The sequence below is a fragment of the Botrytis cinerea genome, chromosome 8, assembly GCF_000143535.2.
Source record: "Botrytis cinerea B05.10 chromosome 8, complete sequence".
Lineage (NCBI taxonomy): Eukaryota > Fungi > Ascomycota > Leotiomycetes > Helotiales > Sclerotiniaceae > Botrytis > Botrytis cinerea.
The window spans coordinates 223,040-234,961 of record NC_037317.1 but is presented as its reverse complement, the minus strand read 5'-3'; the positions used below and the strand labels follow the sequence as shown (position 1 = coordinate 234,961).

The 11,922-nt window shown below is 41.7% G+C and overlaps 4 protein-coding genes across 6 annotated transcripts; 1 reads left to right on the top strand and 3 right to left on the bottom strand.

Moving 5' to 3' along the window:
• Positions 1-33: 33 nt before the first annotated feature.
• On the bottom strand, positions 34-1,383 carry BCIN_08g00490 (hypothetical protein). The gene is made up of 3 exons (XM_001552508.2): positions 1,024-1,383; positions 760-930; positions 34-685 (listed from the first exon to the last, which is right to left on the bottom strand). Exons 1-3 carry the CDS (start codon positions 1,342-1,344, stop codon positions 332-334), a joined length of 846 nt encoding a protein of 281 aa, XP_001552558.2. The 5' UTR covers positions 1,345-1,383; the 3' UTR covers positions 34-331.
• Positions 1,384-1,745: 362 nt separating this feature from the next.
• BCIN_08g00480 (hypothetical protein) lies at positions 1,746-2,878 on the top strand. The gene has a single exon (XM_001552509.2). The coding sequence runs from the start codon at positions 2,076-2,078 to the stop codon at positions 2,577-2,579; it is 504 nt and encodes a 167-aa protein (XP_001552559.2). The 5' UTR covers positions 1,746-2,075; the 3' UTR covers positions 2,580-2,878.
• A 106-nt stretch (positions 2,879-2,984) lies between these two features.
• Positions 2,985-6,380, bottom strand: BCIN_08g00470 (hypothetical protein). The gene is made up of 12 exons (XM_024694325.1): positions 6,139-6,380; positions 5,885-6,090; positions 5,745-5,833; positions 5,475-5,693; positions 5,120-5,297; positions 4,968-5,065; positions 4,892-4,913; positions 4,772-4,845; positions 4,557-4,718; positions 4,201-4,492; positions 3,854-4,044; positions 2,985-3,788 (listed from the first exon to the last, which is right to left on the bottom strand). Exons 1-12 carry the CDS (start codon positions 6,332-6,334, stop codon positions 3,260-3,262), a joined length of 2,256 nt encoding a protein of 751 aa, XP_024550114.1. The 5' UTR covers positions 6,335-6,380; the 3' UTR covers positions 2,985-3,259.
• A 1,914-nt stretch (positions 6,381-8,294) lies between these two features.
• Positions 8,295-11,519, bottom strand: Bcpri2. 3 transcript variants are annotated; one of them, XM_024694323.1, is made up of 7 exons: positions 11,236-11,519; positions 10,645-11,183; positions 9,980-10,587; positions 9,727-9,928; positions 9,283-9,632; positions 8,511-9,191; positions 8,295-8,448 (listed from the first exon to the last, which is right to left on the bottom strand). In XM_024694323.1, the coding sequence occupies exons 1-4, from the start codon at positions 11,420-11,422 to the stop codon at positions 9,754-9,756; spliced, it is 1,509 nt and encodes a 502-aa protein (XP_024550113.1). In that variant the 5' UTR covers positions 11,423-11,519; the 3' UTR covers positions 8,295-8,448; positions 8,511-9,191; positions 9,283-9,632; positions 9,727-9,753. The 3 variants fall into 3 exon arrangements, with proteins under 3 accessions (XP_024550113.1, XP_024550111.1, XP_024550112.1); XM_024694322.1 differs by having other exon boundaries at positions 9,283-9,418; XM_024694324.1 differs by having other exon boundaries at positions 9,283-9,928.
• Positions 11,520-11,922: the final 403 nt, after the last annotated feature.

Here is an 11,922-nt window from a genome sequence, read left to right as displayed (position 1 = left end):
CATTTTGAACTGGGATACCTGGGACACGTGTTTTGTCGTTCAAAAGATTATTATACGAAATTATATATCCTTCTACTATTCATCATTGTCCGTCTATCATTCATCATTGTCATTTTATACAATACCAATCTCCCAGTATAAGCCGCACTCCAATATACAAATCTACAGATGCGGATGACTTCTCGTTCTGCTGCCGAGTCAGCACCTGGTGAGCCAGCTATGTTAATTCTGGTCGACATCTCGTCACGCCTCGTAGCTAGAGCTGGCTTTCGCTCTTATAGATGTGCTGAATTATCGACACCAATCACTTTCCGTGCCTTGATCTCGCCTCTCAAGTCTTCTTCGGTGTTCCCATATCCTCTACCGCATCTGCCCTGTCCCAGGTATCAACCTCTAGCTTCCTAACCTTCTCTTCTATATCCTTGATCTTTCTCAGTGCATTATTCATCGCCGCATTTTGCTCTTCCCAAGTCTTCGCAAACGCATCCAAAAGCCATGGTTGTAAGCCCTCTCTCTTCCCTTTTATATAATCATATGTTACAATATCTTCCTCGCATCTTGCAGCTGCTCGCTGATGTAATTCCGATACGATTAACACATCCAATTTGAAAGAGAATTCATCTTTACTTTGGGGTTTATGAGCGAGTTTGTGATAGACGGAAATGTGATCTGGCCATGTCATAGGCTAATATTTGTTAGTAAGAGTGTAACGATATACGAACCATTTGATAGGGAAATGGATCACGAAAAAGGACTTACAAAAAGATAGGTCGTCTTCATGCTTTTCATTATCATTCCATAGCCCTCTGGCGTACACATTCGCCTCCATTTTTCTTGGTTCTGGGGATCGATATGAACAGCATAATTTTGAGCCCAGTTTACTCTTGCACTCTCTGCATATCGTACGTACATGACATTATTAACATGTTTCTGTAGTGCATTAAAATTAGCTACCTGAATTACTTCAACTTGTATCCAGAAAGGTACAAATCTCCAATCCTTCTACCTGGAAGGGGAATATACCATACAGTCCATCTCCCCCCAGACAACCTTATGTCGACTTAGACCAGCTCTCTTTTTATCCACCAGATATCCATGTCTTCCAGCTAACAATTCCCTCCAATCTCGCCCCAGTACCTCGAGTATTTTCCCTGCATCTCGTGCTTGTTCCCGGCTCATTCCAAACATTATACATTTTCCAATCCTAGCTTTGATCGTACCCAGCCATCGTGAATCTGAAGTGGCATCTGGTTGGTGCGTTACTGTTGTTTCGAAACGTTTTGATGTGGAATTTCGCAGACTTATAAAAGGTCGTCTTGGAAGACGGGCTAATTTAAGAGACATTTTATAAAAGGATAAGGGACAATTGTTCGAAACATAAGCAATATTGGAGTTGTGAAATTGATTGATTGTTGTAGAGCTGTCGCAATCTCCCCGCATTTTCGGAATTGCGGCCGCAGGAGTGTGTTTAGCGCGTTATTAACACCCCGCTGCGAATAATAAGAAGTCGACGTCGGCGATGACATGATAATGAGACGAAATTCTCGATAGACGTATATATCTGTCGCTCATGCCATAACTCATCCGAGACTCGAATTTGATCCCATCTAGTCAAACTCTCTCGGATGAACTTCATCGTCTAGATGACTCCAGCTTCGATAGAATCTGATAAGAACCCCTCGATGAAAAGATGCAGAGTAACGAACGCACTCTGTTGATTGAGACAGTTACTGTTACCCCTCCGCGACAGAGATATGAACATGATTCGATTCGTCGATTCTTCACTATAGCTGCGCTGTTGTGCTTAGTTATTGTAGCCTTCATGTTTCTATTGCTTTTACCTTTGCTCGAATATGGATTGAAGATATAACCCTTCGTGATAACCTGAATGACTAGTGTCTTAAGTCCTTGAGCTAGCGCTACTTTCCCAACATACTGCGTGACCAGGTATACGTACAGGAAATCAGCCTCAGTCCCATATGCATCAGGATTAGCCAATAAATGGATTTCCAGATCTCTCCCCACAGATTCGGGACGACAACTCTATAATACCTGCTCGATATCAGCACAGAAAGATGTCTTTTCCAACCCACAAAATCTACAAAGTCCAGTGGCATCTAGCAATACAAGACCCTCTCATGCCTCAAATTATACGCTACCACACCAATATCTTTATTGAAACCTCCCCAGATGGCTCTGGTACAATCTATGAAGTCAACGGAGATATTGTCTCAGTTAGCGGAATGTGTTATTTTAACTTTCCTTCACCGCCACCAGAGTCTTTCGATTCATTCTATAAAAGAACACCTTTGGGCGAAATTGCTGTGTCTGATTTGGAGGAAGTAACAAGAGTCCTGAAGAGTATTCCACCGCCTCCAAGACAAAGATGGTTTAATCCGAGGAGCATGAAGATGGAAGCGTGTAAGGTAGATGGAACGCCGTACAGATATCAGGAGGAAGTACCAAAGTTCTGGAAGTGCACGGAGTGGACGAATGAGAAGGCTATACCTGCTTTATGGGCGAAAGGATTGATCAGAATGGTTGATAGCAAGGAGGTTGTTGGAAATGAAACAGTGTAGAGCTGTATTTACTTTCAAAAGTTATCAGTATAAGCACCTATCGGAAGTATTTGACAATGGAAGATAAGAATGTTATGTGTATGGTTTGGAAAAGGATAGAGCAGGTTTGCAAGGAGGATGGCCGCTTTCTTGGAGCATCTTGGAGGTCATAAATTTGAGAGAGTCAGGATGTGACTATAGAGAGGGGATAAGGGAGTTTTTAAGGTAAAAGCAAGTAAAAATAACATTAAAAATGAACTCAGCAAGGCTACTTGCTTGAAATTTGAGAGATAGGCCGCAGAAACATGAGTCTATTACCAGAACCGGGAAACACGATAGTCGTAAAACCAACCTAGAGTTCACAAATCGTCGCTGCATTCGTAAACATACTCTTTTGATTATGAAATTACTGCAAACTACATAGTATGTACTCGCGACTAATTTTTACAAAACCGGATTATGGATTTACCTTACCTAGGCTGCCGTTGTTCACCAAACACCTCATACTATATGATGTGCAGATTAACGCATCGGTCTCTTCCGTAGTAATATGTTGTGAACACAATAACCTAGGAGCGGCTATTTCACTACAGTTGATTCCTAAATCTTATAAAGACCGACAGTCGATACTAATGAAAAGCGAAAGACAAGGAAACTAATAGATAAAGAGGCTAACAGATAAATCCCACATCGCAATCTTTTCATCGGGCAACCTGACTTTGAAAAACACACTTTTTCAGTATATTTTTCCTGCCACGCACTTCTGGATTTAGAACCGGAGGTGCCTCGAACCTCATTCTTCTAATCATTCCTTTTGGAGCCTCATTATCAAACAATTCAGACCAATATATGCACCTATCAAGATCTTTCAGATCCTCTGGAAATCCATTTGGCATATCCGGAACCCCATAACCCTGTCTCTCGAGATAGTCCCTATTTAACTCCCAAGCAACATTACACCCTTTCCAAAAGCTGATCTTGCAGTAATCTAATGTTGATTCTAGTGGATCGATATTTTTAAGTGTAGCAGAGCAGAGAGTTGCGAATACTTTCGCTAATATTTCGCCTGGTTGCTTCGGTTGACGACGCTTTGACGTTGAAGCAGAAGGTTGGAATTTGTTTGATACTCGACGTACCAGCGATGGTTGGCGTGTAGGTCCTATTGGAATTTCTGGTCTCTTCCAACCATCTTTGAGTAAGCCAATCATTCCATGTCCGGCGTGACTGTATCTGTTCATCTATAAGTATATCGTGCCCTTCCAAAAATTCCTCAAATGGATAGGAGGGATTCTTACGTGAACATTTCCTTGTGACCATTTGCTACTACAAAAAAGTTGGTCCATTCTGGATTTGTGAGGTCGATTCCACCATTGCGCACAACATAACTTCGTAATAAAGGCGAAGGGATGGTAAATTTCATAGCTCCTAGTCCCAAAGCAGTTTTGTTATCCTCAAAATACTGCTTGATCTCATCGTATCTTGGACACTAGAATAATAGCGAGTCAGTAACTGTCTTTGTAATAAAATGAGGGATAATCCTCAATGAACAAACTTGCTTGTGAAGTAACAAGAGAAAAAGTATATATCATGCCAGCATTCTTGAGTTAAGAAGATGCAAAATTAAAGAACAAAGTATGCTCACAACTTGGCCTGAGTATCGGGCTTTATCTTCCATGGCTACTCGTGGCGAGTAGAAATAATGTCCTGGTTGCTTTGGATTAATATTCTGAGCCCTCTCCATGATCCTTTTAACTATTCTCCGACGTTTATTTTCTATATGAACTGATATCATCTCGGATTCTGGTGCTGGTGATGACACATCGATAGGAGTGGTGTTCTCAATGCCTTTAGGAGCTGTTACATATATTTGGTCGCTTCTACGATTCCATTGCCCAACAATCTTCGGACCCATGTGTGTAGCCTTAGGACCGAAACTGTAATGAATGATTTAGATCATGGCTCTGAAAGTCTGTTGTGTGATATGTTCATGGTACGTACGCTCGTAAGTAAAAATTCCAGAAATTTTGATCATGTAGGCCCATGAACCATTCTACAGGTACTGGATATGCTGCTCTAATATCCCACAATGTTTGATTCTTTGATGGAGAAAGCACAGCACCTCCTGAGACTCCACCAAACCACACACTGGGGAAATTGAATCTAAATTTCGAGTGAGTATTATTAGCCAAATGCAAGACATAATGATCACTTACTGGAACATTCCCCCACAGGACTTTCCCGGGAGATCAAGACCGCTGACTAGTGGTATGTCGATTCCTCCAAATACCTGAACGATATCAGTATCAAATATATCAAGTCTTGTTGTAACATACGGATGCCTGCATGGAAAATCCACTTGAGATATCTACGTTAGTTGGATTCAGTAAGTGAGTTCATTTGAATGCTCACGTCTCAGCAATTGCCTCGTCCATGAAATAAGGTTCATCATCAAATCTCGTATCTGTTGTATCTCTCAGTTTCCCCGATAAATAGGTAACCATTGAATGCTTTTTGAGTCAGTAATGTCATTGTTTCAATTTGAATGGCGAAGAGTCACGAACTGTGAGTTCGTGTAATACTACAGAGACTATTTGAAAGTTGTTTAGGGCTCTATCTTCCGGCAGCAAGTTTGGATTAAACAGCGGCTCCACAAAATCATGAGCAATTAAAATGAAAGAAGTTCCCTCAGTATTCAATAGTGAGTTTCTAGGACCAATCGTTATGCCGTTCGTATATCTCCTATTGAAGCCAGAGGAGTCAGTATCCCCTGTGTAAGAAAATTCCGGGGAAAAGAAGATATGGAAGTTAAAGCAGGAATTGCATCGGATTTCTTTGAGGTAAGTAAAGAAAGAGACTTGAGATTGGGATACAGAGCTACGTGTGAGAGAAACCAAAATTTATGATCCGTTTACGTACCCATTATTGGGAAAACATTCTAAGGAGACTTGTCCTACTCCAAAGCCCCAACTTATTGAGCCTACTATTTGATCTAATACTTCATTGAACGCAGTTGTTCGCTCCTGATGATTGAACGATTTTGAAGGGTAAAAACGCCAACGATCTAACTTTTTGATCTCGGCAGGTAATTCATCTTCAGGTATTTTCTCGTATATGCCATTGAGTAGTGCATCGAACCTTTTTCTGTCAGCAAAGCGACATGAAAATAGTTAGAATCGAGAGTGTTACCACTGCCAAGTAGCAATGTTTGATAGCACAAGAGTGGCAATCTTAAGAGCGGGTTGTAATGCCTCCCATATATCGTCATTGCCTTTAATCTAATCCCACTAGTAAATCCAATTACTACAATCTGAAAGTCCCGCACTTACCTCCCAGAATTTGTTGCCATCTCCATATGGATGTTTGGGAAAATGCAATGGAACTACACCTTCCCTTTCCCAGTGCCGCCTTTCAAAGATAGGGTGTAATGGAACGGTGTCAAGGTCGGCCTGTTCAGTGGTCGAATTGGAATCCCATTTACCTGGCCTGGCATCTGCCAGTGCTCCAATTTGTTCTAATTCACGAGCGGTAAACCCTATGACAAGTTAGCTGTGGCTACTCCATGAACGAATTAAACTCATACCAAAAAATCTCGTTCTCTGGTAATCTTCTAATGCCTTATGACTGTTTACTGAAATTAACTTTTTCCAATCGACTACACTTGGTGAGGCTGGTGTCAATCCGCTTTTCTTCAAGGGGAGCCACTCTTTGAGTAGGTCGTGACCTGGACCTTGAGGATGTCCATATTTCTCTGCAAAGGGTGTTTCTCGCGCTGCCATGATTAGTAACAGAAAGTATTTCAATTGAAATATGAAGATAGCGATCGAAAATGAATAAAAACATATTTAATTCAGTATCTCGCCTGTTTTCTTTATATCAATCGCGAGCCATGAACAACAAAGATGCGCAACAAAGACATTGGAAAAATATTCAATAAGTTAAACGGACAAAAAGACATGGTATAGACCAAAATATGAGACCGAGGCTCTTCATTTACATCGGCTAATTTTGAAATATGTAGAGGAGATATATATGACCACATAAATAATCCCTAAATTTTGAACCAGTCGCGCCACTCATAATTTCTGTCAACAGAATCGATGTTTTCCAAATTAACCATCTCAGATTCACCCATACAGCGCCAACGTATAATCCATCTAATCCGCACCTAAACCATTCCTCTAAATCTCTCTATCGGCGTGATACGTGTGCCACCTGAGCTCCTGGTAACTCTTTCTGTCGAACCGCGAAAGCTTGGGAGTGATGGGAAGTATCTTGGTCGGATGACTTCATCGAACAGTCGCAGTGTAGCGACAAAGAAGGACAGTCCTAATAACATCCCGGTAATGAACATAACAATTGCTGCAGTCTTGTCGACAGTCCGTTCGCTAACACTGACACCTCCAGAATGCTCAAATGTTGGAAGAGGAGACATTTTTTCGGAGTTTTAATATCTTTGCCTATGTTGATTGTGCCTCTAAATGATGTTATATTGTTGCTGATAGCTCTTGGATCTTGATACATTTGGACGTGTATCTTGGGAATATCTTCGAGTCTAGATCGAGGCTGTAATCGAAGGAGTTTGCGCGACCACGACGATAACGCGAAAAGAGCAAGTGTCAGTGACTCGTCTTCTGTCCCTCAAAGTCTTCGAGCTTCGATTATGACATCTTCTTCTTCTACGAAACTAGATCGCAAAACAGGGTAATCTGACTGGTGATAATTAGTCGTAGTAAGGGGAAACAGAGAGACAGATACGTACAAACGTTGAGAATTGTGTAGATAGAAAAGTTGTAAACTTGTTGAAGGAATATAAATAGGAATTGCAGAGTATAATAGCGAAGGAAATTGTTGATACGGTCATGACAACTATGAAACAGCCTTGCAATCTGCCATCTGTACTAATCTCTCTCCAAAAGTGAATATGATGGATAAAAAGCCAATTAAGATTAATAACAGGCTGTGATTGTACGTTGCTGCTACTATTGCGGTGAATCTGAATATCTCCATGAAAGCTGTGCGTTCTAGATATACCTATCAATGTTACCATCAGTATCTATCCAAAGAAATGATCTGGACCATCTTGAATATCATGCTTACAACTCTAGATTTTCATACCTAGACTTATGGTACTTCTGGATCTTGTTTCTACCTTGAGTTCCAGAAGCCTGGTAGTAGATCCATGCAGAGTCTTCCAATGTAGACGTTTCATACTCTCTGTATTTGTTCACGCCTAGCTGAATCTCTCATACACATCTCCAGCCTATAAGCAGCTTTGTCGACCTTTGCCCTCATCCTTCTTAAACAATACCAGGCCCTTCCAATTCCCGCACATGATCCACTGCCACCCTAAATGTAACAATGAAAACAATCAGCGCCAACATAACTCCCAGAAACAATCCACACACGACAGTCGCTGGGTTAAGATGGTGGAGATTTAACATATTCTTATTTCTTGGCCCGTGTAAATCGTATGTTCTCGCCATCATCTAAAGATGCAAAGATAACGTAAATAAAATAATAAAAGTATCGTGTGTTATTTATTGGAAGTAAGTGAATAAAGAAGGAAGTTGGGAAATCGTGTACGAAAGGCCTAATTGGGAAATGATATGGAAATTGCCGTTTTCGGCTATTCGGGGGCAGAATTGCACTTGACGATTCGCACTGGGAAAATAAACATGAGAATTCTTTGTGTATTTACATTTTCAAAACTAAATATGAAACCAAAACATTTTATCATGGCAGCATAAGTGGAACGATCAATGGACGTTTGCAATTAATAAATGGATTTAGTTAATCTAGCACACTACGCCTCACGAGATTAGCCGCCGAAATAGGAATGTGTGAAATCCGCATTCGTTACAGGTAGTAGATACAAAATGTTTTCCATAATCTGTTGGATGATAAAATTAGTTGATGAAAGCCGTATGATGGAGGGTTGATTATTATCCGTACTTATTGGGGAAGGAACCTCGTCAGCTTCTGGCTCCAAGCAACACTATTCTTCTCTCAGCAGCTACCGGAAAAATCCCATAAAGCGTAGAGGTATTTTTCACGGCGAGTATTATCTATTGCGTTGATGTATTGATTGTCGTTGTACTTTGGTGCTGGAACTCAGAATTGTTGGAAGCTGAGTATACTATGGTGCATATAATTTCCAAGAAGAGTCAACCTGACCCAGCTCAGCCCGCAGCTTCCCCTCAAGTCTGAAGTCCGATGTTACTCCACCCTCGCCGTTGAAAGATATACCTCATTGCGCGATGGTACTCTCACACTCTCCAGTGCCCCAAACCACCCACGTCAACAGATCTCGTCCCTAATCATTGACTCCGGAGTTCCTACGATCTCTCTGGAGAATCCTCTGAGCCTGTACTCCATCAATTCGAGGGAATACAAGATTAAGCATGTAGAAATACATGATGTACCAAGCGACAAATCCCATGATTGCACCTAAGCCAAAACCAAAGGCTAGCATTGGAACCTTTGAGGGTGTGAATTCCTCTGGGTTGATAGCAGACCCCGTGTGTAAACTGGCAGCCATTTTTTCTTGTAATTATTCAGGTAATTGGAAAGGCGAGGCCCTTTGATTTCGAGATTTGGATAGATGGATAATGGCTGAATGTTTGTTGGTCAAATCTTTGTGTGTTAGTGAGTGCCCGACAGGGTGTTGGCACAAAGTTGCCAGTTGCTGTTCGATATAAATCGCAATGGGGAGTGGGGTACTTACATAGAGTGAATGGCAAGAGATGACCGACTTTGAGGCTTGAATCCTTGACCAAATGTAATGTTCACTAAATATTCAGAATACGCACTGTCTAGAAATCAGCAAGGTGAAAGATTGATTCCTTGGTCATTCCTTAAAGCTATCGGAGCAAGTCAGTGTCTGGTTGACTAAGAAGGTTGAAGAAAGTATCAGAAAATAGTAGCAGAGATGAAGTTATCGTCTAGAAATTTGTGCGGCCACTGTGCGTCCAAAAGGAATAGACGAGTGTCAAGTGAATGAGAAGGCTCAGAAGAGCGAAGTGTGATCAGAGTGGAGGTATATTATACTCTTGATGCATGCATGTGCTTGCCTCACTAAAAAAGAAGACATTCAGTCTTGATTATGGTATCTTGTCATACAGAACGTAAAATACACTCTCTGCTCCTAACCAGTAACGCCAGTACTAACCTATGTCATATATAATTCATACATTACTTAATCATCCATTTTGACATCCTCCCCTGCAGTAGGGGCTTTGCCCATATTTTTCAGTAGATAACTTCGTTTGAAGTACTCATTGGGGTGTACAATGGTTTCTAATTGTGCTGCACCCCATGTGCCATCATCTTTGACTTTCTTAATCTCCTGTTTATGTGCGTACTCGAAGACTCTGGACATTATCTGTTAGCAGCTGTCGAAGGAGGTTTCCTGCGTTACATACCTGTTACAAGCAAGATGAAACTTCTGCTTCTCTTTATCTTCTTTCACCCCCCTTAAAACCTCATGGTCGTTCACGCCTACGGCACGCAATAACGAAGTTAGGTTATCCACACTGAAATGTCTATAAGGACAACCGTGTGATTCTCCTGGCCCTGGAGGATGCTCTGTCAATATCTTTTGACAACTAAATGGAGAATATCCATTGCCTCTGCGATTCGAATCTCCTCCCACGTCACCATAAGCGTGACGAACATTGTATCTGTATTCTTTATTGAAGACGTCATCTGTAATTTTACTGAAGGAGGAACGCCAAAATACAAGACATTCTTCCAGGTTCAAGCCGATACCTTTGAGGAATAGCGTGTATTGCAGACGACCGTAATGTTTGAGATGGGCATCTCTGCGGAGGGATTTATGGAGGTTTTGCATGCAGAGAGGGAATGAAGAGGAGAGTGCGTCGACATTACGAGCGGAAATGTCAGCTCCATCGACTGTAGTTGCTGAGTTGGAGTAATTTGCATCCGGTGTGGTGAAGTTTTGAGAAAGATGTGTAAGAATTGGTGTTAGTCGATCATCTTCATCGAGCCGAGGAAGTGCACGAGATGTGATCTGAGTGAGCAATTAGAATAATTCGCAAGAGGGAGTTAAAATAAAAATCAAACAAACCTCCAAAGCTTTATCCAGCCTACTTGTAAATTCCGCAACTACCATCGATAATTGTTCCCTGGAATGAACGTACGCCTTTCCACCCTTCAAGAATACTCTCCGACTCTCTACCAATTCCGGGACTCTCTCCCAGTCTACTTTGAACCAACTCTCTTCTTCAATTATCAACTTATCCCTGCCGGCTGCACCCTTCAATTGTTCCCAATAATCTCTTTTCTCGTCCTCACTCACCGTCTCCCAATCTAGGTTGAGGCCCTCTACAAATGATTGCCGTTCTCTAAGATCGTCTGCTTGGAACCGCAAACGGAACAACATAGACTCCACTCGAGAAAATCGTCTTCGTAAGTCTTCCGTAGAAGCAAAAGCGAGCCGCAGGATAAAATGACTATAATGATCCTTCTGTCTCTCGGACTGTAGTGCGCTAGAGCCAGATGAAGAAGCAGAAAGTGGTAAATATTTATCGAGAAGGGGCTTCATATGGGCTGCTGTCTCGGCAGGCGTTCTGTTTCTGAATGAACATGCTTCGAGTTCCGCGAGGACTATTCATTATGTTATTATACATTCGCAGGTATGATTAAGTTGTTGGAGTACCTCGCAGGCGATCAATAGCCCATTGCTCAAATTGTTCCAGAGTGATATCAGCAGTAGGAGGTATTGTGTAGAAATTCAGACGGTGCGGGTAGTTGAGATCTTTGTAGGCGGGCTTTTCTGCAAATGGAGTTTTCCTATAGTCTGGCTTTTGTTTCTTGGAGAACCGGTTGGGGTCTTGACGTATCATTTTGTCGTTATTTCAAGATTGTATTCCAATGTTAATAAGGTAGGATGTTGTTCACTGCTATGCACACACGCACAGATTGAATTGGGGGAACGCGTGCTAAAGTGGAAAAGTCGCGACGCGCCAAATTTATTATAGGTAGCTTTAGTGACCAAGATGGCAGCTTCGTCAGCCAACCAGTTAAAGCTCTTGTATTTCAATATCATGGCGACATAGTTTAATATAAAATGTCAAGGGATCAGTTGGTCCAGAATTTGGAAACGATAACTAAGGGCTGGTATTTGATCAACGGCACTGATCCGAGGGAATCATTGACAAAGGGGGGAAGATCAACCCAAACTACCCAGCTACTAGGTACCGTCTATTGCAAATGCTCTTCACATATGATACATACGTGTCCAGAGAACGTGGGGATTCAAAGCTCGCCTTATGAATAGATGATTGCATTTCAATGTTGTTAAAATCACCTATGCGTGCTTGCTATCTGTCCTTGCTATCCGACT

Bases quoted from the DNA above. Each gene is read 5' to 3' on its own strand.
- BCIN_08g00490 (XM_001552508.2), bottom strand. From the start codon at position 1,344: ATGTCTCTTAAATTAGCCCGTCTTCCAAGACGACCTTTTATAAGTCTG. The intron at 931-1,023 runs GTATATTCCCCT...AATGCACTACAG, and splicing joins GGGGGGAGATGGACTGTATG to AAACATGTTAATAATGTCAT. The intron at 686-759 runs GTAAGTCCTTTT...AACAAATATTAG, and splicing joins TGAAGACGACCTATCTTTTT to CCTATGACATGGCCAGATCA.
- BCIN_08g00480 (XM_001552509.2), top strand. From the start codon at position 2,076: ATGTCTTTTCCAACCCACAAAATCTACAAAGTCCAGTGGCATCTAGCA.
- BCIN_08g00470 (XM_024694325.1), bottom strand. From the start codon at position 6,334: ATGGCAGCGCGAGAAACACCCTTTGCAGAGAAATATGGACATCCTCAA. The intron at 4,846-4,891 runs GTATGTTACAAC...GATATCGTTCAG, and splicing joins GATTTTCCATGCAGGCATCC to GTATTTGGAGGAATCGACAT. The intron at 4,493-4,556 runs GTACGTACCATG...CATTCATTACAG, and splicing joins TGGAATTTTTACTTACGAGC to TTTCGGTCCTAAGGCTACAC.
- Bcpri2 (XM_024694324.1), bottom strand. From the start codon at position 11,422: ATGATACGTCAAGACCCCAACCGGTTCTCCAAGAAACAAAAGCCAGAC. The intron at 11,184-11,235 runs GTACTCCAACAA...CATAATGAATAG, and splicing joins GGCTATTGATCGCCTGCGAG to TCCTCGCGGAACTCGAAGCA. The intron at 10,588-10,644 runs GTTTGTTTGATT...TTGCTCACTCAG, and splicing joins GGCTGGATAAAGCTTTGGAG to ATCACATCTCGTGCACTTCC.